We start from the raw sequence: 24,854 nt of genomic DNA, 5'->3' as shown, positions 1-24,854 counted from the left end.
CCTCAAGCCACTGTGTGGTGGTAGCCCACCTTGCAGTAGCAAGGCAAGCTATGGCTTTGATTCTGCTATTATTGTTCTTTCCATTTAGATCAGTTGATAGTTTTTTGCTTTTTGAGGAAATTCTAACAGCCATGGCTGAAAGCCTTCCCTGCTCTAACATGGCAGATGTTTCAGCACCTGTCATTGTCCCTGGGTATAACAGAAGATGTTAAAAGGAATGGCAGGAGGGGGAGGGGGGCAAAACAAACAAAACAAACAGACAAACAATGATTTATTTAAGGTCCCAAAGAGGGAAGTCTCCCAAATATCAATTTTGGGGGTTGGCAAAACTGAAGTCAGCCAAACAGAGTCCAAAACAAACATTAAGGTAGAGAATTATTCTGTTCCAGCTACTGTCTAAATCTCAGACAGGAGGGAGCTTCAGGCACTCCTGCTGTTCTATTGCTGAAGTAGCAATTATCTTATCTCCCTTTCACAGTGCTATTATGCAGGCAGTCTCATTTGAAAGAAAGATGTCCTGAAAGAAAAGATTTAAAAATACTCTTTTGTTCACAGGTTCCTTTTAAAAAGTGTTGTTTTGTTCTGTTTCCTTTTTTAAGTGACATTTATTTGACAAAGGAACTTCATAATTTCATTGAATTTAAGATTAGATCATTAAACCTGAGACAGTATTGTTATGGTCATCTATGACTCTCCACCATAACATCTCATTTCAGCAGTGGTCATCATTAAAATCATAATTAAAACACTCTTAATCAGTAAAACTAGAGGCAGTATGATGTACATCAAAGATCACTTTATCTCTCTGCAGTCTATACACAGTCTATACATACATTGCCCTGAAGGTTCCTGCAATATTTGCTGGACATCTCACATAGGCAGTAAACATTTCTCAGCACTTCAAAGTTAGTGACAGCTAAACTCAAGGATTCCTGTTCTCCAGGCTCATTCTGACAGTTTAGCACCTAATACCTTTTCTGGAAAAGGCAGCTGCTGCCAGGGTGCCAGTAATCACAATCTCCATATAGCCTGGATAAATATAACACTGTGACAACTGTCAGTAGAACTGTGAGACGGACCAAACCCTCTAGAGTTAAGTATTTGAGGAAAAAAACATTATCAAATGAATCCATAAGACAGATGTATGTCAAAGAGAGCCTCAAATACATAAGTAGAAGAGCTGAAATAAGAAGAAACTCAGTAATTCAGTTGTCCCATGTCCCTTGTTCCTCATCTGCTAGGGACAAGAAACACAACTTCCAATTTCACCTAAGTAGTCAGCATTCCTGTCAGCTGCTTTGCATGAAGTCAGACCAAACTCAACCCAAACATTTTAGTCATCATTAAAACCCCAATTATGTTACGATCTATGATGTACAACAAGGCATTAATATTGACCTCTCACATAACAGGTCCTTTAACTATGAAAAATGACTTTTCAGCATGGACGCTGTCAGGATTTAGAGAAGTTAAATAAATTTCTCTAGAAGGTGACAGTACCATTCTGACCTTGACTGAGATCTTGATGCTACATTTAATACAAATTAATATAGCCTTGTCTTATTAAAAGGTGCACATCAGCATGTGCAATGATTGTGGCACAACACTGAACATTTGCTGAGCACAGTGAGATTAACCTCATGCCAAATGGTTTTCTTCCAGCATAGGTCAATAGCTACAACAGCTGGCTTTAATTACAACTCTTTAACCAGATGTTTTATATATTAAACTCTATTTTAAATATATATTAAATACTGTCCTGGTTTCTGCTGGGATGGAATTAATCGTCTTTCAAGTAGCTGGTAAAGTGTTGTGGTTTGAATTTAGTATGAGAATAATAGTGTTGATAACAGAGTTTAGTCCTTGCTAAGTAGTGTTGATACTAAATCAAGGAATTTTCAGCTTGTCATGCACTGACAGTAAGAAGGCTGGAGGGGCACAAGAAGTTATGTGGGGATACAGCTGGGACAGCTGCTCTAAACTGGCCCAAGGGATACCCCATACCACAGGGCAACATGCTCAGCATATAAATGGCTGGGGAGAGCTGGCCCAGGGTCCCTGCACAGGACATGGCTGGGTATTGATCAGTGAGGGGTGAGCAATTGCAACACCTCTTCTAGACATTATCATCATCACCATCATCAATAATAATTGTCTTCCTTTTCTGTCCCATTAAACTGTCCTTATCTCAACCCATGAGTTTTCTCACTTTTACTCTTCTGATTCTCTTTCCCACCCTGGCTATGTGGTTCTTTGTTGCTGGATGGGGTTAAACCACAACAAATATTAATTACTGCAGTAGCTGATCATAGAAAGCCTTCTTCCATCATGCACTGTCTGGTAGACTTTCCCTAGAAACAGTTTGCATCAGCCTATCATAATTTCTTCAGCTAGAACTTTGTTTAGGCCATTAGTTGGGAATCCCAGCAACTCAGCATTGCTCTCCCAGAGCAGACAGACTGCTTCTTTGTGCTCTCAGAGGTAATGATGAGTGATGTTGCAAATGTAGCTTTGCTGCTGGGAAGGTACACATTTAGTAAACAGAACATATTGCTATGGTGGCATACCAAAAGCACCTGGAACTAAATAACTGTGTCCCAGAAGCACAATGGCTTCACAGTTTGCAAATGCATTGTCAGTTGAAAGTGAAGCTTCAAGAGGAAAGTAGTTAAATAGGGGCCATTTTCATGATATCCCATTGTTTGGTTTGAAGGAGAAAAATCCAGTACAGATACACTGCAATGCATTTTCAGTTTTCCAACACTATTGAACAGTGAAACCCCATTCAAAAGCATCCACATAAAAATAAATTTTATCATGACATTCCAGCTTCAGAGTAGAATATGTGCTCAAGGGTACAAAGATTGATCTCTGAACAGCCAGCTGGTTGCAATATTCCTTGAGGTCTTTGCTAGGAAAGATGTTTTGCTGAAGAACAATGTAGTAGAAAATCCATACATACATTGTTGGAACTACCCAGCAAGTCTGATGAGTGAGTTTACTTGATTAATAGGAGTGTCTGCTATGTTCCTCACTTGAGAGAATTTTAATTCTTCAAAACTCCAAGGCATACCCTAAAATGTAGTCTTCACTCATGGAATTCAGCAGCTGGCCAGTTTAACAGGAAGAGACTTCCTGTAACCACAGGTAGGCCACAGGTAATTCAATGGTTACTATGCTTTATTTAGGTATGCAGCTTATGAAGCAAAAAAGATCACCATGTCAAAGCTTAAGATAACATACAGACAACATCTGTAAGTCTGAATCACAAGCCAGAACTCCCTTTATCTCAAACAGAAGATCAGTATGTCTATTTAACAGACAAGGTATGGGAAAGACAGGACAATTCTTCACATGAGAGATTGTAATAGAGCCAGGGGAGGGTGGACTTTAGGATGATTGTGATGACCATGCCTTGGAAGCCCTGTTCTAAAGGTTCATGCTAAAATACTGTGCTGGGCTTTTACCACACTCCTCATACAGGAGGAAAGGGAGCTGGATCTACATATGCTATACTCATCACATGAAGATTTTGTAATCATCTTTTGGAAATCAGCATAGAAAAGAATGTCCTCATCAGAGTTTGCAATTAATGTAGGTGAACTATAACATCTGCTACAGGATTAACTGGGAAATCTCTGCTTTCTTTTGTGTTCCCTAGTCATTCTGCAGAGCAAATGTGAGCAGACATGATGCTAATTAGCATGGATTCTCTGCAGCATGGTCATGCACACTTATCAGAACTAGCAATCTCATTTCTGCCTGCTGCATGAAGGACAGATTCTCTCTGAAGAGATCTGTTTTCCTGGCAGAAAAGCTGAAATGGTAAGGTCTGTTTGCAGTAGTCTTGCTGTACTTCCTGTGCCAATAACTTAAAATCAGTCTTGCACCACCTCTTCAGGATGCTGAAGTCCTCCAAACCCCTAGAACTATGTGTGGCCACTGTCATTTACAGAGAAGTCGTTTCCCATGGGCAGTAAGCCTTCATTACTCATTCAGACCATACTTGCACATCACTAACAAGCTTCCTGGCACCAGCCTTGGACCCTTTGAAAAATGAAACCACCCCTCACTTTTCTGCTTAAGACTGCACTGAGTTGCCTTGATTTGCAGCCTGTTGTTCTGTCCTTGAAGAGAGCTGGTGTATGCCAAGGGCTACCCTTCCTCTTGTAACCCATAGGACAGACACCACAGAAGCTTGTGTGAGCTCAGTATTGCAGGCAGAAGGCAACATTTCATTGCAGTCCTAGACAGTCAAATTCAGACATCAAGGCTGAGCCTAATTTTTAGTTCCAGCAGCAGAGGAGCCAGTCTTGTGGCCATTGTCAACAGTGCAGGAGAACTCAGCGCTACAATTTCATTTCACAAAGATCCCTCTGGACTTTAAAAGCCCAAATTTGGACCCATAAGATGAGAAGACCCTGTGGAACTTCAAAACCAGCAACCACCTTAAAACACATACTCACCCACTGGGTTCACTGACACATAAGCTACTGGTCCTTGTTAATGAAATAGAGAGCCAAGAAGCTGACAGGAGCCATCTTTGCAGAGCAATACCTTTCAGCAGGCTTCCATACATTCTCCCATCCATACATATGGATGCACATAGCAAATCAAGGGTTCGAGTCCCTTCCCTTCCTTTCCAAAGCAGAACCACCTGTACCAGTGATGTCCCACTTACACCAAAGCCACTTTTTATACTCCTAGCAACTGATCAAGGCTGCCTATAGAGGATTTTTAGGGGGTTTTTTTCTGGCTTAGGTTCAGTGGATCATTACACAAGTCTTCATATAACTGCCCTTGCTTTGGTCTTTGGTTCTCAAGAGCTAGAAAAGTAGGATTGCTGCTGTCTTCTTGCTGTTTAGTTTGCAATCTCAGTTCTTACTGCTTCAGTTGCTGGCACAGTGAATCTTTATAGTGCTTCTGCCAAGGAGATTTACTGCTGTTGCTTCAGGGTCTGATTGAGCTGTTGGTAAACTTCCACCCTGCTCTCCTAGCTATTTTATAAGGAGTTTCAGATTATCTTCTGGGCTCAGTTACTGCATTTTCATTCTATGCCAGATACAGAATTATCTGATTTTCCTCTAGCCTTGATAAAACAGCCCAACAACTGATTTAATTAAAAAAAAAATCTTCTTTGTACATAAACCAAACATAATAACAGAGGAATCCAAGGCATTACAGAGGAAGCAATCAATTCCTTTAGATCAGGCACAAGCATTTTTCTTTGCCTTAAAATCGGGGGAAAAAACATCCTAATCAGAAAAGGTCCATTGACCCTGCAAAGAAAATAGTGTAACCTCTACCAACTTTGCTCACCCACTTTGAACTCCAGCTTACCTCAATCACTCATCCCTTCTGGAGACTTACAAAAGTCTAACAAATACTCCTCCTACCTCTTGGCTGACCCTAAATACCCATGCTAATGAGGGGAGCAGAGCTTTTTGGAGGAAATGTCACATAAATCTGAGGTTCCTCCTCTGCAATTTGTGTGTCCATGAGACATCAGGTTGATATGGCATCAGTAATACTGAGTATTGCAAGGTCAAAGCCAAACTAACTCAAAGCCTGTTATTTTGCAACACATGATGGCACAGCTTGGGCAGGAGGGATGATGCTATCACAATGAAACTAAGCCCCAGAAGACTAGATGGACCTAAGGAGTTTATATGTGCCATATATGTAATAGTTAAAAAAAGGTCATCTTATTTCCATTCAAATAATGATAACAGCTGTTTTCATTGAGGTACTTTTGTCTTGGTTCAAATTGCTTGTAAACTTACTAGCACAGATATTGGGTGAATTCAGGCTGTTTTTCAAGATATTTGCAAATTTAATATTTATCACTGCTGCACACATTATTTTAGTCTATGACTAATCCACAGGAACATTATACCTATTATATGGCAAGTGCAAGAGTAACTACTGAATAAGGCAGATTAAGTATGCTAGAATTACCTATCCAAATACATATTCTGGAAAGGCATATATAAGATTTATAAGTAGGATGTTAGATTTATAAGCAAGATATTAAAATGACATGGTTGGAGTGGGCTGGAGTGAAATGAACTTGAGATCTCTGGTACCTGCTTTTGTCTTGCTTTAACCACACCAGGGAGAGATTTTGAGTGTAAAAACTGGCCAGGTTTGAGCTGTGTTTAGAAACTTGCCTGGTAATTAGATGCAAAGGCTGTTAAATATATATCATTTTTCCACTGTGCAAGCATAAATTATTTCCTGTAATAATTTTTTCTGTACATGTTACTAGGCTGTATATAGATCAGAAATGGATATTTATAATTAGCCTGTATTTGTCTTCACCTCTATCTTTGTTTCCAAGGGTTGCTATGGATAACTGTTCTTCCACCTCCTGTGTACTCATTTTGCAGGTCTTGTGAGTCTCACAAGGATGAATCCTCTCTTCCATCACATTCAGTATTGATACAATGATCCGATGAAACAACCTAGGTGAAAATATGGGCACTACTGCAGTAAGCATTACAGATCTTGCCATTAAACCTTAAAAAAAATCATCACAGTGTTCCTGTGCCTTCCTAGGACAGCTGCCTCAAGCAGTGTAGGCAAACTAAGAAATATGCAGACAAGAGAAATATTTCCAGGAGTTTGCCTCTTTTCTAAACTCATATTTCCTGAAAATGCCAAAATATGTGCGAAAAACCATGTCCAATTGCTAAAAATTACAAAAATATCCACTTTCATTTATATTAAGCCAAGATACCATAGCTCATTTCCTTAGACGGATGTTGCCACAGGAATCCATTATAGATTGATTTATTTCAACATATATCTGGAAATAGTAAGAACTGCAGTGAGATACCTGCTACAAAATATTTTGCTGAGCAAGGAAGATTACTTTCAGCTCAGCACTTCAACTTTGAGAGATTGAGGTCTCTCAAAGAGAAGTGGCCCTGTGATGGCCCAGCTGTATTGCTGCCAGAGGGATCTCCAGCCCTTCTCTGCAATGGCAGGATGGCTTCTCTTCTTGCCCTCCCAGGACCTGGAAGATGCTGAGTGATAGCTGAGAGAGGAGGTTCATAACCGTGAGAATCTGACCTTGTTCTGTGCCATTAGAAGAGAGTGAATTTTTCCTGGAAGTGGATTATTGGATTTACTGCAGGAGGGATTAGGGATCCCCCAGTTTTCAGGCAATGTGCGTGACTCCCGGCAGAGGCCAAGCTTTCCCAGTGTGCAGCCACACAGTGCCTGGCCGATTGTCCGGCTCTGCCCCTCACACTGACCTGGCAGGGTGGATGGAGGGGCAGCTCCAGGTCACGGTGGCGGCTGCAATGGCAGCCTTGACCCCCGCCTGGCCCTGCCGCCGCAACATCCCACGCTCTCGGGCGGACCGGGAGCCAACGTGAATTTTAGAAACCCCACGGGAAAGCGAGAGCGCTGGAAAGAAGCGCTGCTCGCACACCTGAAACTCTGGCCCGGCGGGACTCATCTGTCCTGCACAACATATCCCTCTGCACGTCTTCTCGCATCCCTCTGTCTTTCCGCATCCCTTCGCCCTGCTGTCTCCCTCCTCACCTTCCACATCCCTGCGCACATTTCTCCACATCCCCCTGGTTTACATCGTCCCGCACCCCCTGCCCACGGACGCTGGCAGCTCCGAGCCTCTGCCCGGTGTCCGCCCCCGCCGGAGACCCCCGAGAGCAGCGGCGGCGGGGCGTGCAGGCTGGCGGCGGGGCGAGCTGGCTCGCCGCGGCCCGGAGCCAGCGGTACCGGCCCGGCCCGGCCGTGGGGCAGCGCGGCCATGACGTCACCCTGCTGCCGTGCCCGGCGGGACGCGCGCCAGGAGCCGCCGCTGCCGCCCGGAGCCGCCCCCGGCGCGGCGCAGCGCAGCGCAGGGCGGGTCCCGGCGCAGAGCCGCTGCCGGGAGCGCTGGGCCCGGGCAGCCGCCGCGCCTGCAGCTCTCGGCGGGGCCATGCGGATGGCGGTCGGTGCGGCAGCGGGCGAGGGGGCAGCGCAAAGCCCCGGCCCCGCCGCCGTGTCGCTGGGCTTGAGCGTGGCCGTGGTCTCCAGCCTGGTGAACGGCTCCACCTTCGTCCTGCAGAAGAAAGGGATCGTGCGGGCCCGCGGGAGAGGTAGGGGCCCGGCGCCGCGGTGGTCGCGGGTGGGAGCGCCGCTCCCGGGGCGTCCCGGCCTCCCTCCGCACCCCGCGACCCCCCGGTACCCTCCCAAGTGTGCGGGGCCTCGGCTGCCCCCGGCGGGGCCGCTCCCTCCCTGCCTCGCCCGCAGCCTTCCCCGCGCTGCGGCGGCGGCCGGCCCGGAGCGGAGCGGGGCGCGGGAGGCGGCGGGGCTGCCCGGGGACCCGGCCCGGCGAGCAGGACGGGCACCCTCGGCTGGGTCGGAGCCTGTGTCGGGGGGTGGCCGTGCCGCCTGGTGTGCGGGACACCTTCCCGGCGTCTGGAGAGGGGAGCCGGCTTCAGTTTGTCACCCAAGTGTGTTTGACATCAGAGGTCCGTGGCTGGCGCGAGGCGCAGGGGAGGTGATAGATGAGGGGAGAGGCGGCAGGTGGGGAGCGGGTCAGTCAGGGGTATCAGCGCTGGAGAGCTGCGCGTCAGCAGCAGCTCCCCGATGTACGGTCAGAGCCCTGGTCTAACACGCTCTAACACAGCACTGGGGACTTGGATGTTGTCTGCACTCCTTCCCACACACAGGTTCTTCTTTTTCATGTGCTTGTGGGACTTTACCACCAGTTTCTGTGGCTTGGATAGTTTCTTGCCATGAACAGCACCAGCACATCTTGTTGCTTGTTTATACCAGCGCTTCCGCAGACACACTTAAGTTGTATCAGTCATGTGGTGGTTTCCACTTTTTGAGAAGAGACAGATCAGTAACATAAATATTTCTTCTAACAAAATATTTCTTCTATTTTTCATATTGAAATCCCATGCCTCATTATTATTTCCTGAGGCGAACATATTCAGGAACTGACTGTGCTGTCTAGACAGTTTAGCCAAAGCAAAGCTATAAATTCACAAGTGTGAAGATCTTCTGAATTTTATTTTGACATTTGAGCTCCCCAAAGCATGCAGCTGAACAGCATTTGCTAGTTGCATCTTCATGCTTTGAACATAGGAAAAAGCAATTTTAAAACATTTATTTATTTGTTTTTAGTATAATGTTTTTATGTAAGGGGAAGACTGTAAACACAGGTTGCATCATGCCTTTGAATTGTATTACTGTGGTCAATAGCCATTTGTTTTTGTAGGTGATGGTGTCTGTGTATGAGCATGTGTCCATAAGTTCTAGGAACTCTTTTTGATGAAAAATCCTTTTTAGTTCCAAGACAAGGTATTTTCTCTGTATACATTGCATATATGTAAATATGTACCTATATGTGCACATACATATAATATACAAATATATATATATATATATGTATTTGCATTTCCATTGCCTGCTGCATCTAGCATGTTCAGGGTGAATGCAGTGGAGCAAAGCAAGCTTGGAACTATGTTACTACAACCTGGCAGCCTGATCTAAAAAGGTTTTTTTGCTTTTTCTGCAATGACCTTACATCTAAAGGCATCAGACAAACTTTTGTTTTGCAAGCATAGTCTCCCTTTCCCTCCAAGATGGCTGTAACCCATTTTGATTGTCCACAGAGAGATCACGATCACGTTTGCATAAATACAAACTTTTTTTTTTTTGTAAGGGAAACAATGAGAAAACACATGAGAAAAATAATAATTTTGCAACCCAAGGCAGCTGGAGGAAGTTCCCATTAGGCTGAAGAGCTTTCAGTGGAGCACTGGGTTAAGTGAGTGACGGGCGTGTGCCTGTTTTCTCAGTGCTAGCAGCTGTAAAACTTCCTGTTTTGAAGGTATTACTGGTGTTTGAGCATCTTGCTGAGCATTTTGTAGTTCTTTCTATTGGCATGCTCAGTGAGGAGGCATCCAGGAAAATACCCCAGGTTTTTCTCTATTTCATGTTATGAAGCAGTAGGGATCTGCCTTGAATTAGCAGTTGGAGCTGTGAGTCTGAGATGGCCAGTGTCAAATGATGTCTTCTTTCCATTGTCTTCAGCAGGTGTTGTATAATTAACAAGGAGGCACTTCAAGTCTCTTCTGTCTTCTCTCTCGAATCAATATCATAGTATTGATGTAATTAGCAATCCTTGTCTAGTTAGAAACAGCAGTGGGTGAACAAATATTTTGCAAAGTTACCTTACTTGAGTCAATATTTTCTATAATTTCTGCCCCCAACAGGGTTTTTATTTTATATGCAAAAACAAAAGTCTAAAAAATTACTACGCCCACTCTAAAGCTGGCCATTTTCATTAGTCATATTTAATCCCTTTTCAATTGTGTAGTGTGATTTCCAAGTGCTTAATACTTTATATGTCTCCAGAGTTAGTGATGGCTGTGTTTTCCTTCCATTCAGGATTTCAGAGTAGGTACAGTATTGCCTATTACTCCAGCAGCTTTTGAGAGGGCATCTTCCCAAATGAATGCAGAGCTGTGTTGTTAGAAAGAGGAGCAAAACATAGGAGCATGACTTGATGCCAAGGCTGTGCTCAGAGAAGGCCATGCTTTAGTTCAGGAAGTGGTCATGAGCCTTGATGTTCTGCAGAAGCAGAACTTCTGTGGTGCACAGGCTCCACCTGGGCACATCCCAAGGCAAGAGCTTTTAATCTGACAGTGAAAATAATGACCCTCCAGTTTGGGAGGCACTAAGGGCAATGCAGAGATTTTACTCCTCACTGAAACTGAACTATGTTAGAAATTCAGAGGCTTCAGTTGTAGCACTTTCCAATGCTTAAATGCAGAAGATAAGGTGACACAATGGTCCTGCCAAACCTGTGTGCCAAAACTGCCAAAACAATTTCTCAGCTACATTTTTTCTGATACAATTTCACTGAGGTTGTATTAGCAAACTAACTGAACCAATTCATGTTCTGTTTCCATAGGTTTACAGTTCTCCTAGAAGTGGTTTTAATTTGTATGTTTAAATGTCACCCTCAGAAGCATTTGGTAACATTTTGGATGCTTTTCTACACAATACTGCATTAGTGTCACATAGGTGGTACTTCAAACTTGAAACCAGAACTTCTGACTCACACATTGTCTTAAGAAAGTCTTACTTGGAAACATAAGCCAAATTCAATATTGTTCTCTTTTTTATCTCAGATTCAGTTGCCTTGAAGAATTGTTTTAAGATTAAGGTCTTTAATAACTGAGACTGTTGTTTCATAGTTCCAATACTGTGATTTCATATTTTTCTAATACATTTTCCTATGCTTCCAGGTACTTCATACTTAACTGATATAGTATGGTGGTCGGGCACTATTGCAAGTAAGTATCTTAAAAAGTTTTAATTTTTTTTTAAGGGACTTTTGCTTAGATGGTGATAGGAGACATCAGGAAATCTGGGTTTTCATCTTGAATCTTGCACGTCCTTATCATGAAATTTCCATCCCTAGAAATATTCCACTTTTAGTAAACTCTTACCATGGCTACCAAGCCTGGTGGTGTTTGCAGAGGCAAAGAGCTGGGACAAACATGAGTCAGCCATCTTTCCACATTTCTAAACCATTTGGTGCTTGCAGCCCTTGGCAGCCACACACTGCTCTGACTCTGGGTTCCTGCATGGTTTGTGTCTCTGTATTGCACTGGCCAGCTCAGTTTTTAATAAAAGTCAAAGCTGAATTAAAAATTGTTGCTCTGCACAAAAGGGCTCATTGAGCACATGTTATGTTTTAGATCAGAAAGCATTTAACCAGCCTCAATTAAAAAAAAAAAAAAACCAAAATGCTTTTGGTTTCTTGTTCAACAGATACAGTTTCAGTTTTGCTTTTAATCTGCAAGATTAATGCAGAGCCTTCTGTGGTGCTGATATGAGATCAGTGTACTTTTACTCTTAATATCTTTGTAACTCTCCTAACACCAAGTTCATTTTCTGATGGGAATCTGGAGCATGGGGAGCAACTAGCTTTCTCCTCTTACATGAGCCCTAGTTCTACCCACAAGCTTAGAATCATACCCCACTTTTAGATTCTAATCCAGCCTTTTGTGAATTATTTGGAAAGTTCTGATGCTGTTTCTGAGAAGTATATGGGTCCAGTTTTGCCTCTGATTTTGTGGCAGCAAGGTAGGTCTCTGATTTTTGGTTTTGTTGTCCTAAAGCCATGCAAAAGGAATGAAAACCAAGAGATCCCATTGAAGGACAAAGTTCACAGCAAGTGTAGAAGCCAACAGAGCTTCAGAAGAAAAGTCCTCAACTGATTTAACCTGAGTTTAGGTAGATCTTTGACAGCTTCCTCCCCTGACAGGATCACTACTGCCTAAGTAAAAGTAAATCTGTGCATCAGTCACTGTTTTCACTCCTGAGGCTCCCATCTGTAATCTCTAAGCAGAAGGAGTTTGAAAAAGGGAGGTTTTATTACAGGACTTATCTTGGTGAATCAGAGAAAACAATTTCATGCTTAAAGGAGCTGACTGAATTGAATGAAGGCAAAACAGCTGAAGGGAATGGTATCAGCTGGCTTTTTTCCAGTAGCTAGATGCAGGTATTTCAAAACAAAACCTCAGTGGCTTTACCAAGGAACTGAAGAGTTACTTGTGGATATTACAGACTCAGAATGGCAGCAGTCACAAACAGCAGCAGCAAGGGCCAGGGAGGCACCTATGGGATGCAGAGAAAGGTGCTGTGTGGGGAAAGGTGTTACTTGTGGAATTAGCAATGCCCCCAGTTATCTGGGTGAAATGACAACAGCTGACATAATTTTGTCAAGCAGAGAATTTGGAGTTTATATGACTAACAAAAACCACATAAACTCTATCAACTTGTTCTCATGGTGTTTGTTCAGATGGTGAATAAGTGTTTCTGTGTTGGCATGCTGACTCAGCATAATGCTGCCCAACCATTTGGGGGTCCTGGGATCCACTGGATTGCTGAAGACTTCAGAGGAAGGGCTGCACATTCTGCTAAGGGACTTTTCCTTACTCTGTAGTCAAAAGAGTGATTGCAGCATGTATACAGGTATTTCAATGAGCATTAAACTAATTAATTGGCTAATTAATTAGTTTCAGTGCAGGTTTTGATAGCAGCAGTGATGTGGCTGGTTCTTACAGTGAAAACATCTGCATTAGTGTTGTATTATAGATGGGGAGCACACTTGTGAAGTGTATCTCCTGTTTGTCACCACAGATTGGGCTGTATTTCACATTCCATAGCAGAGTTGGGGCTCCTGACCTGGTCTTTAAAATGAAACTAGGTTGGAAGATGAATTCTAGGAACATACTTAACGTACTCAATGCATGTGAGCTGCAAATAGACTTTCAGTTAGCGGGAGCAGGCTGAAGTTTGTCTGAAATAAAGCCCTTGGCATGCCTAGAATAGGTATCTTTTGCAGTTTAGGTCTACTCCTGGTCTCCTTGCTAATGGAGACATGCCAGTGTGCATCAGGTTTTGTGTTGCAGTAACTTTGGGGGTACTGGTACTTGTTTATCATATTAAAAGCTTGGTGTGCCTTCAAGAACTGAAGTCATGTCTTGACTTACAGCACTGATGTATCTGATGAGAAATTTCTGTTCAGAGAGGACTGGATAGGTTGGCAGCAAAGGTTCTCAACATCAGGTAGATGGTAACAACCACTGAGCTGCTTTTTTAATTGGTGTTAACTAGTCCTGTTCTGTCATTTGTGGTGGTAAGGGACTGCTCCTACTACTGGTTGCTACTACATGGTGATATGGAAAATCTCCAGTAAGTTCAGTTACCTTACAATATGTTCCATTTGACTGAAGCTTCAGAGATCTACTTTATGGATTGATGTTGGTGCCATCTGTTAAGAGTTCTTCCAACAGAAAGTTCAGACACCTGACCTCCAAAAAAAGCAACCTTTTGTCCAAGTCATTTGGAGATGTATCTGTAATCTGCAGAAATGCAGAGTGCCAGCTGTGCACCATTCTCCATCCAAGATCTGCCCCAATGCCTTCAGATGCCTTGAAGATAATGCCAGAGTTGCTGCATATATCTCTAAACAGCCTGAGGCTCATAACTGAGTTACTCTGTTCCTAGGGACAGGGAGACCACCACTGTCTCTTGTGCCTCAGAAATGCTGCTGTTCATCAATTTCTGTGTCTCACTCCTGCACATAGAGAAAGCCTCAGTGAATTTAATTAGTATAATTTTTCCACACTCTGCAGTTTTGCAAGTTTTTTGTCTCCTTCATATTTCCTGTAGGTTACACAGGTCTTCAGCTCTACTGATAATGTGAGCTAATTGGTAAATTAATTAATGTTTGCAGAGTGCTTTGCAGATGTAAAAAATTGGATGATAGTAATGATATTTGATAGTTGAGGGCAGTGCCAGCCTGAGCATAAAGACATCTTGGATTCTTGAAATGTTTTTAAATGCTGATAATCGCTTTTAACAGCAACTGGAAATTTGAGCTGTATGTAATTTGTGCTCAATCTCAAGCTTCTTGCCAGTTACCACAGACCCTGTAACTATGCAAATATGTTGACCTATTATAAACTTGCCAGCACTTGCAAAACCATCTAGCTTTTATTTTTTAACAGAAAACTTGAACACATGAACTGTTATCACAGCTGTGATGTGCAATACTGTGGTAAATCTTGGAATTTTCTTTTACTGGAGGAAAGAAAAATAAGGTTGGGGCTGTTACTGTGTCTTGTCAGGCATGTTCTTTTTACAGTTGTCAGGAATGACTTTGGATGTTACATAGTGATATGAAAAGTTGGTGTAGTATATTGAAGAGCCCTTATGCATGTGCTTAGTGTTTCAGTAGTAGATTCCTCAGCACTGTCTTTATTTCCCCCCAAAAACTAACACTGCTGTTAGGAACTATAACCAAGTACATTTGTTTCACGAGAATGCACATTCTAAGGATGAAGCCATGGATTATATATACTTTTACCCCTCCTCATACAAATATTTGAGTGTAATACTGCGATTATAATCCATGAATGTTTCTAATTCATAGTCTTATTTATATTTAACTAAGAGAAGTTACAAATGAGATTATTTACTGTGCCCACTTGGATATTCTTGTGTGGCAAATAAAAATCTTGTATTAACAAATACAAAACTATAGAAAATTTCCAGCCATTTTGTTTACGTGCAAAATTACCAGAACTAAGCAAATTGTAACATCTGTTTTCCAGTTAGGTCAGTCTTTCCCAAACAGTATTGGGCAAGTTTTGATTACTTATTTTTAAGTAATCAAAGGGGTTTAAAGGCTTATTTCTGGTTCTCTTGACAGTGGCACTGGGTCAAATAGGGAATTTCTTGGCCTACACTGCAGTCCCAACTGTGCTAGTGACGCCCTTGGGAGCTCTTGGCGTTCCATTTGGGTAAGAGTTTGCTTTTCTTGTTCTTATCTGGATGTCATTACTACTTAATAAAATGTCAGATGGACTCAGTGCTCACTGGAGGTCCACTGAGAAATGTCAGGCTTATGGCTGTTCATGATGTGTTACAATGTCACCTATTCCTGTTTTCCCTGCTAAAGCATGGCTGGGGGAAGGCAGTGAAGAAGGGTTTTCCTCAGTATCTTCTGCTTTTAGTTCTCACTATGATTTCGAACAGATAAACTTTTTTTTCCTGCCTTTTCTGTGATTGTTCTGGACTTTTCTGCCTATTCTCTTGTTCACTTACTATGTAGATCTTTCCTTTTGTCTCACAGTCTTTCTCTATCCAGTTATCCGCAGCCCACGTGTGTTTATTGATGCTGATTTCATTTTATTAGATCTGGCCTCTTGCCAAGGAGGAAAACTCAAGGGAGTTCCTTGCACATGCATGCCCCTGGCTTCTTAGAAGTTATGTTTGTGGGAGGTACAGAAAAGGCAGTGAGTTTAAGGAGTTTAATATGTAACTAATGTTTTGTGAATAGATGAATTACAGTTGTTGAACTACTGCAGTGAAAAAGCACAACTCTTTGAAAACAAAGCTGTGCATTACCTTGAGATTTTTCTGTTGCCTGCCCTGGTCATCTGCTTCAGAGTATAGATGGCATTGCTTCATGTCTGTCTTTAGCTCTATCACAATGAAGCACACTGATGGTGCTTTAAATACCTCCTATTATTTTAACCTAGGCCACATATTTTTGCTCACTTTGGTCAGCTACATGTCTGAGCCCAGCCCTGGGATCTTTGTAACCAAAGGTCACTTTTATCTCCTGACTGCTTAGCATCTCTAAAATGGGGCTTTGTGACAGCTCATCCAATTGGTAGTGGGTAGATGTCTGCCTCAGGGGTCAGATGTCTGGTTTGGGGGGTTTCAGTTTTTTGGGGGGAGGGTTGAGGGGGTGGTGTGGTTTTGCTTTTTGGGGTGTTGTGTCTAGAAGTTTTGCTGGGGTTTGTGTCTTGTTTTGTTGTGTTGTTTTGGGGTTTTTTTCCTAAGGTGAGATGCCAAGGATGGAGTAAAACTGCAAATGGATAAATCTTCCCTCAGATCAGTCAGAAATACATTTTGAGAATTCATCAGCATTTGATAGTATTCCTTTAAAAGGGAAATTCTTATGGCACAGCACTGTTAAACATTATTAACAGGATGTAGTCAAACTTCTGTTTTTCTTCCTCTTTTCAAAGGTCCATCTTAGCTTCTTACCTGCTGAAAGAGAAACTGAACATTCTTGGCAAGCTGGGATGTTTGCTGAGCTGTGCTGGGTCTGTTGTTCTCATTATCCATTCCCCGAAGTCCGAGAGTGTAACGACTCAGGCTGAGCTTGAAGAGAAGCTTACAAATCCAGGTAGTTTGTTTTTTCATTAATTGATGATTTTCTGAGGTTGAGCAGGAACATGCTTGAGGAAGAGGCTTACCACTTCTACCAGGTAGGGAAATTGACTGATGAAGAAATCACAATGTGACAGAGGAAAATCAATACGGGTTTTGTGTAAGAAAACTATGCCCTGCTCTTCTTAGAACTTGTCATATTTATTGGGACATGTGTGCAGAAAGGAAAACATGGATACTTTTGAAAACATTATCCTGCACAGCAAGCTCAGAGCAATGGCCAGTTGAACTTGTAATTTTATAACATTATGAAAGACTGTATCTTTCTATTTAGAGATGAAAAGTGTAAATCTAGGACCTCAATTTGTTTTATACAAAACAAAAAAAATACTCTCTTTCTTCTCTCCTTTATTTCTCCATGGTTTTTTAATTAAAAGTTTATACTAAATACCAGTTGTGTTCCCAGATTTATTTGCACAATAAAGGTATGTAGAAATAGGCTGTTGAGACATATGCTGAAATGCCTGTTCTTTCTCACCAGCTGCTGGAGGACACATACTGGTACTAATATGTTCCAGGCTCATTTTTATTTTTCTTGCTTAAGCACTAAACTGCCAACTATTGTTTTTCTTGTATTTGCTTGAAGTGAGAGAAACTCAAACCTAATAACATCAGCTATTCAAAAAGTCTGCAAACAAAGAGAAGAAAACAAATACCTTAGTCTCAGTTTACCATTTAAATCTGAACAAAGAGCATTGGCTCTGTATTTTTTTTAAACTCTAAAGCATGAAATGTTTTTCACTGATCTTATATGTGTACTGATTGTATAATGTAAATAATATGGCCTCATCTTTGTTCTAACTGTCCCTACTCGTGTGCTCACCTTAGTGGGATCTAATTTTATGTTGAAGCTCTTTGCTGGATCCACACACTGTTCTTTAATGAACTGTTTATGAATGAGGTGTTATCCTTCTGTCTGTCATAGGAGACTTTAAGGAGTATAGTCCTAATGGAAAAGAGAATAAGATTAAAAAAAGCCATCTGAAATCCATTTCAAATGTGCCACAGTGTGTAATTTTCCACATAGTTATTTGTTTTTCCCAAAGAACATGACATCATCATCAGGTTTTGATGCCAATATTTCTGGAAGCTCAGTGATTTGGGTCTATCTTCAATAGCAAATCTTAATTGTGATGTATCCCTGAAAGTCACTGCTAGGACATGATTTGCCTGCTAAAATCTTTAGAAGACCAAGAGTTCTCATCTTGATATTTTCTTGTTTTCTTTTTGTTTTCCAGTTTTCGTGGGTTATCTCTGCATAGTGCTGCTAATGCTTCTCCTGCTTATCTTCTGGATAGCTCCAGCTCATGGACCTACTAATATTATGGTTTACATCAGTATTTGCTCTCTGTTGGGCAGTTTCACTGTTCCCAGCACAAAAGGCATTGGGCTGGCTGCTCAAGATATCTTTCACAATAACCCATCAAGTCAAAGGGCTCTGTACCTCTGTCTGGTACTTCTGGCAGTATTAGGATGTAGCATTATTATTCAGTTCAGATACATCAATAAGGCACTGGAGTGTTTTGACTCCTCTGTGTTTGGTGCCATCTACTACGTTGTGTTTACCACCCTAGTCCTCCTGGCTTCAGCCATCCTTTTCAGGGAATGGAGTAATGTAGGAGTTGTAGATTTTTTGGGCATGGCTTGTGGATTCACCACAGTGTCTATTGGAATTGTCCTTATACAAGTCTTCAAGGAATTCAACTTCAATATTGGAGATTTAAACAAACCTAACATGAAGACAGATTAAAATATTTTTGAGGGGAAACTGGATGGCTCAGGGAAGGATGCAGAGCTGTTCATTTCTAGGTCACTATTTCAAATAGGATTCAGGTTGGTAACTACCCTCTGACAATTTGGTGGCCTATGTGAAATGAACTGGAGGCCTCCATCCAGTTTCAAAGGAACAGCTGTCCATGTAACCCAGTCAACACAATAAATGACCTTAATTGGAGCTACTAATTGAGTCAGCATAGAGACCGATGTATTTCCTCACTGTAAAAGGTAGTCCATCAGAAAAGCTCTGTGAATATTCTGACAGACCTGTGTGAAAGCTTGTATTGTGACTTCTGAGATACCATTTCTGTGAGCAGAGGACATCAGTTTCTAATGCACTCAATCTGATACCTTTCATCATAAGTGATGTATACCTTAAAATAAAGGGGGAAAAGTAAGTGGAACAATTTGTGAATCTCAGTATAGCAATGTCTTCACCATTAAGGCTGTGAATTCTCAGACAAATATTGGTTGGATCATGGACTGTAGATTTGTTCTTTTCAGTGACTGTCTTGGCAACTTTGTCTGCCATGTGGTGAAGACACAGGGGAGTTGTAAATTGAATTCTCTATACAGAGCAGTGGACCCTTAAATATCTTTCACTAATTACTTATCAGCTCATGGTAGTGTCCAGGTATGCATTTTCCTTTGTAACTTACATACATTAAGACATACTGCATTCATCTAAGAGTGTTTTAAGTGGGAGCAGGTAGAAAGACTGTGAAGGATGTGGAAATGATGCACAGGCTTACTGCCTACATTGTGGCTTATTTGTAAGCAGCTCAGAACTGTTTTAGTGCCTTTGCAATCAAAAAATACTGCATAATTTTGAATGTATTTGTTTCAGATGGCCTATGCTGGTTTAATAATTCAATTTCGTTGTCTACAATATAAGACTATATTCAAATTCTAAACACATAAAGCATCTAAAAGGACCATATGTTTTTGGAAGAACTTAGAAACCCGAACTGAAACCCCTGGATGCCTTGACAGCTTCTGAAAAACTCATAGTCCTAATGGGAAGAGGAGTGTTGAAATCAGTCCAGCATACCTTTATTTTAGTTTAGTGACTAAATGCAGGAGACCATTTTGTTGAACAGCTAATAAATAGGGACCATTAAAAAAAAAGTAATTTAAAAGAGAGAGGAGCATGAGATTTCTCATAGCTCAAAAAAGATGGTCTGATGTTCTTGTAATGTGGGAAAAGGAGGTTAAAGACTGAAAAAACTAAAGCACTCAGAGAGTTTTAGGTAACTAACAGGGACATCCATTCAGATCAGTAATTCATAGACTTGTGTGAACACTTCAGGTGTAATATTTTGACAAGTAGTACAGACAGCTTAAGCTACGATGAGGATGACTCCAAACAGCTCGGTTTAAACCATTTAGAGAATATTGATATGTTAAAGAATGAAATAGTTAATTTCATGTTCTACTTACATTTGGTAGCAAAAACATAATGGGCCAAAAAGTTGAAATCTTGAAAAGCAATCAACGTTTGTTTCAGTCTAAGTACAAAAATGAGTACAGTGGAACTCAACGTCTCTAGATGAGAACATCTCCCAAGAAAACACAAAATCCCAATATGATTACAAAACAGTATTTGAGAAAATTCACAACATTTTATCAAGAAATCATGAACGTAGCTTTGTGGCTGCCTGACAAGACCATGGATGTTGATTAGTGGGGAGTAATACTGTCTGCTCTTGTGAGGTTTTGTGTTGACCTGAATTGAGGTTTCCTTAAAACTCAGCCTCCATTTTCATTTAAAACGAATGCTGTAAGCCCTACTAATGGCAGCAATAATTGCAAAAGTGAATCCAAAAGATTTAGTGTTCTGAAGGGACTGTTCTGAGGGAGTAAGAGCCCTACTATGTTATTTGCAAGGTTGTTTAAAAACTCCATATTGCAGGGAATGGCTCTTGAGTTGGCAGAAATCTGCATTGTTACAGGCCAACACACAGTAACTGGGTATCTTAATGAAATAGAGTAGCTCTAGCAGAGAAAAGACCATCTTCATGGATTTTCAAATATTATGCAAGGTTTTTAGAAAGTCTGAGAATTGTAGATGAGGGTAATTGGGCTATGAAATCTGGGCAAACTAGCCTCTGTCCATTCTTGATTGGAAGATGGTATCTTGGTTCTCAGCAAACATTCATATTTTGTCATGTTAATTCCCCTTTTTTTTTGATTGAACCTGGAATTGCACATAGGTTATGAGACCTGTACTAACCTACTTGTTTTAAAACAATGTTACCTGTTTTCTGAGCAGTCAAGTTGTCTTTTCAAAATTCAGCTGAAAGTTCATGAGTTGTATGTTGGTTTTGTATTAGCCTTTAATCTCTGAAGACTTCTCTGAAAATCTTTATGTCAGAATGGAAATTATTGTGGTCTCATCTTACTCCTTCTTTGGCCATATTTGTTTGTCTTGGTTTTAAAATTAATTCTTAATTATTTATAAAGTGCCTGTCCTAGTATGTTAGATGCATATGCAAATTATTAGTAAATTTTAGATTCAGAATAACTTGATTGCCCTGTCTAAACCTTGACATTTTCTGCACCACACGAAGTTTACTTGGTAAGTGCTCACTATGCAGAGGAAGAATAAAGTAGCAACCATGTTCTGTGGTCCTCTGACCATTGTAACCACTGATAAATATCAGCACAGTTCTCTTCTCTTCTCCCCAGCTGCTCCTCATCTCTGATGAGCTTTCTAGAAATGTCTAGTTAACCTTGATGTTTAAAACAAAGATGTCAAAAGCCAGCACATAAGGTGAAAGAAATTCTCGTGGCCTTGCACATCATTTGTATCTGCAGCCTTTTACATCTTGAATGCTAAGTAACTGAAAGCTTTATTTTTGCTACTTTGTTCAGTGTAGCAGTGTTCTTTCAAGTTCTGCTGTACCTGGATCTGGTTCAGTTCTAACTTTAGAAATGTATTAGCATTTTCTGTTGTCACTGTTGATGTGATTCTTTCCCCCTCCATCCCACACCCTCCTCTTTCCAGGTGTCCTACCTTTTTTAGTCCCATTGCTTTTCTGATTTAAAAGGAGGCACTGATGAAGTTGAATTTTAGCTGTTCCCTCTTTTTTTCCACCCCTTTGACAAGTAAGCACTTTGAATAAGACAGATATCCGAGTTCCATCATCTCAGGGAGCAAATGTGCATAGTTGTCTCCTGAGCTCCGGCATTCCTCATGAGTCTGCCCTTTTCACATTCTCATTGTGTTATATGCATTGATAGCTGTAAGCCAGATGATTTCAGTTCTGATTCCAAAGTAGAAGTGGGAGAGGCTACCCATGGAAAAACTGGATTCATTACAGTGATGGAATGCATTTGAATTCTGTTCAAATCCACAGGAAAGGTGTTTCACTCCGTATGTCTGACTTCTGTTATACTTGTCAAACATATTTACTTGGTACTCACTTGAGGATAGCTCTTTGATCATTATCCCTTCAGTGTATGGAGGATTTGCATTTGTCAGTCACGATCTCTATTAGGTGTCAAACACAAAAATCCCTCAAATGTTCAGTAGGAGAATAGAAACCTTTTTGATACAACCAAAAAACCACATTTGTTACACTTCAAGTACTTCTGTAAAAAAAGAAAAATATCTAAACAAGTTATCTGCTGTATTGACTTTCCAGGACTCTGTATGTGTAAATAGAGCCTATTTATTAGTGAGCTGCAACTAACATTAATAAGAACCTGTCATACCACAGTTTGACAAGTGAGGCTTCCTATTAATAATATTGATTTTCTTGGAACATGTATTTTTCTGAAGTAACTAGCACTGAAAAATCAAAACACTGGATTAAGTTGTTGAAACAGTAGAAAGTAAGGTTTAGCTTTCATTTTATTTTTTAAAAATACAGGGTTTGTATTTGAAGAAATTTGGGGTTAATAATTAGGGGATGCTTTAAATGGGAAGTTGTTTGCACATTGTAGCCCCCCCCTCACATTCTTGCTTCATAAATGTAAGACATCAAGGATTCTACAGATATTCCCTGGTTGTCTTGAGATGGTGTAACTACTGAAGTTTTACTGTTAAATCAAGCATTATCAAATGTTTATCTGTTACTGTTATCTTTGTAATAATTCTTTGGTGCTATCTATGGGCTTACAGAATGCAGATTTTTAATGTGTACTGTGTTAGGCACCAATGTTTTCAACAGTTATCATTACTAGTGCCCAAGTGTATCAGACAGCAATGTTGAAATGTTACGGATTAAGAAATTGCTTTTTAAAAGCTTCAAATAAGTTTGGCTTTTCTTTATTGTTTGTGGTTGAGTTGGGTCCTTCCATGTCCACATCCCTCCCCAGACAGTTGCTCTATAGAGTGGAAAATATTGAAAAAGATTACACAAAAAGGGTATTTTTAAGTTTTTTTTTTTAACTGTGGAACTTTCTCTTTTTTTTCTTTTTTTTTTTTTCCCGGAATGTAAAAAGTAGTTCTAATGGGATATAGGGAAAAGGTAGTTGGCAACAAAAATACAATGTCAGGTTTGGTTGCTTCAATGCTCTTGCAATATAGTTAGTACAGATTACATAAAAACAGTTTATTTTATTAGCTTCCAAATAATGTATATATAGATTTGTTAATGGCTTACAAGTCAAGCTTACTCTCTTTGCTTTTTAAAAAATAGTTATAGGCATGTTGTATTTGCCTTGTGTAAATTATAAAAGGCTATTTAGTAAGTTTTCTGATAACTAATCTATTTATTAACCTGTATTGTTTTAAAATAAATGATTTATTTCTAGCTCAATGCTTGTTTTGTGACTTGTTTTTAGCAAATGGGGTCAGGGGGAAATCAAGTTTCCTACACACTGCTTTACAGGCTAATTCCAATTCATAAGCCTTAACTATTTCCATTACCCTTTCATAAAATAGCAGCTTTGCTTTTAATCAGAATAGCAGATTTGTGCCTGGGTCAGTTGGCCTACAGAGGGCTCAGTTGCCCTATACCAGTATCTACCAGCAGGCTGCAGTCTTAATGTCTTCATTGGAGTGAAGTTTGCTCACAGGTAGAATGAAGACTTCTCTGGCAAAAATGTTTGCTGGGCCTTGAGTCACTTCAAACTGTGTATTCAGGGTTAACACATGCTCCGTTCCTGCATTGCTGTACATTGGTTACTTGCTAGAGCTTCTGTTTCAAGATTTACTGCTCCACGCTTGGGTGTGCATCAAGTGGCAACAGCTGTAAAGAAGTCTGTGTCACCAGTCTAATTTACTCTCTGTCATAATAGCTCTCTGTAGAAAGAATTGCTTGGAAAACTACAGTGATTGCCCATCTCATTCTTCATCTGAAATTCCTAGCCCCTCGTATCAGGTACTGGCAAATACAGAACTTAGAGTCTGTGTGTGTCTCTTAGATTTTGGTTGGCTGGGTTTTTTTTTTAATAGTGGGATTTCTGATTAAGAACTGCTCCATTCTATGCATTTGTGTTTTAGGGGATGCATTGATATTATTGCCAATCAAAATTCGGAGTTATCTTTAAACAAGGAAACTAGCTCCTCAATAATATTAAATGTGTGCAGTGGAAAAGATGGGTATGGATTTTTTATTGCAATTGTATTTTTAAAGGTATTTACAATATTAATGCAATGTACAAAGATAGACCAGAAATTTTGAAAGGCTTTCACTTCTGCATGCAGCATCTCTGATTTTTAAGTAGGTAGGATAAGGAGTCTGTATGTTGTTAGCAAGAAAATTCAGCTATCCTTGTCTTGTGCATGTCAGGAGCTAGGCCTCTAAGGCAGCAGCATTGTGGTAAAGGTAAATGTGCCATTTACACCACTGGTGTTGTTGAAAGTCTGGGACATAATCAATCCTAAGCATATTTATCTCAGCAACACAGTTAATATATTTATCTCAGCAATGCAGTTCATATTGGAAGAGCATTAAAGATAAAAATCTCACTGTGTCAAAAGAAAAAAAAAATTCCTGTTGATTTTTTTGAGGCTTGTTCTACAAATTTTAAGTCTTAAGCAGAGTCCCTTAAGTTCCTTGTGACACTGTAGATGTTGCACAAGTAGACTCACAGATGTGGTTTTTGGTCAACTCAGCTGTCTTCACAAAACACAGCTGGAAAGTGGTCATCAGAGACCCTGGTAAAGCTTCCTGAGGTTTAGGTGTATTTTTAGGTGTATTTTTGCCCTTTGCCCTTTTAAATTTTACAAGATATTTATACACATATAGTAGATACTAAGCCCTAAAAAATCTGTCCACAGCCACACAAAAGGACCTACATTGACTGCTCTCATTAAATTCCCTGGCACAAGGATGGTT

The 24,854-nt window shown here is 40.7% G+C and overlaps 1 protein-coding gene across 1 annotated transcript; it reads left to right on the top strand.

Annotated features, from left to right (window-relative positions):
- Positions 1 to 7,762: 7,762 nt before the first annotated feature.
- On the top strand, positions 7,763 to 23,330 carry NIPA1 (NIPA magnesium transporter 1). Its single transcript, XM_071418227.1, has 5 exons — positions 7,763 to 8,108; positions 11,277 to 11,324; positions 15,257 to 15,347; positions 16,584 to 16,744; positions 18,027 to 23,330. Exons 1-5 carry the CDS (start codon positions 7,778 to 7,780, stop codon positions 18,536 to 18,538), a joined length of 1,143 nt encoding a protein of 380 aa, XP_071274328.1. The 5' UTR covers positions 7,763 to 7,777; the 3' UTR covers positions 18,539 to 23,330.
- The last annotated feature ends 1,524 nt before the right edge of the window (positions 23,331 to 24,854 follow it).

Source organism: Agelaius tricolor, unplaced genomic scaffold, assembly GCF_023055355.1.
Source record: "Agelaius tricolor isolate 1412-34295 unplaced genomic scaffold, bAgeTri1.0.p SCAF_79, whole genome shotgun sequence".
Lineage (NCBI taxonomy): Eukaryota > Metazoa > Chordata > Aves > Passeriformes > Icteridae > Agelaius > Agelaius tricolor.
This window is presented reverse-complemented; position numbering and strand designations above follow the sequence as displayed.

Bases quoted from the DNA above. Each gene is read 5' to 3' on its own strand.
- NIPA1 (XM_071418227.1), top strand. From the start codon at position 7,778: ATGACGTCACCCTGCTGCCGTGCCCGGCGGGACGCGCGCCAGGAGCCG. The intron at 11,325-15,256 runs GTAAGTATCTTA...TTCTCTTGACAG, and splicing joins GTGGTCGGGCACTATTGCAA to TGGCACTGGGTCAAATAGGG. The intron at 16,745-18,026 runs GTAGTTTGTTTT...TTTGTTTTCCAG, and splicing joins AGAGAAGCTTACAAATCCAG to TTTTCGTGGGTTATCTCTGC.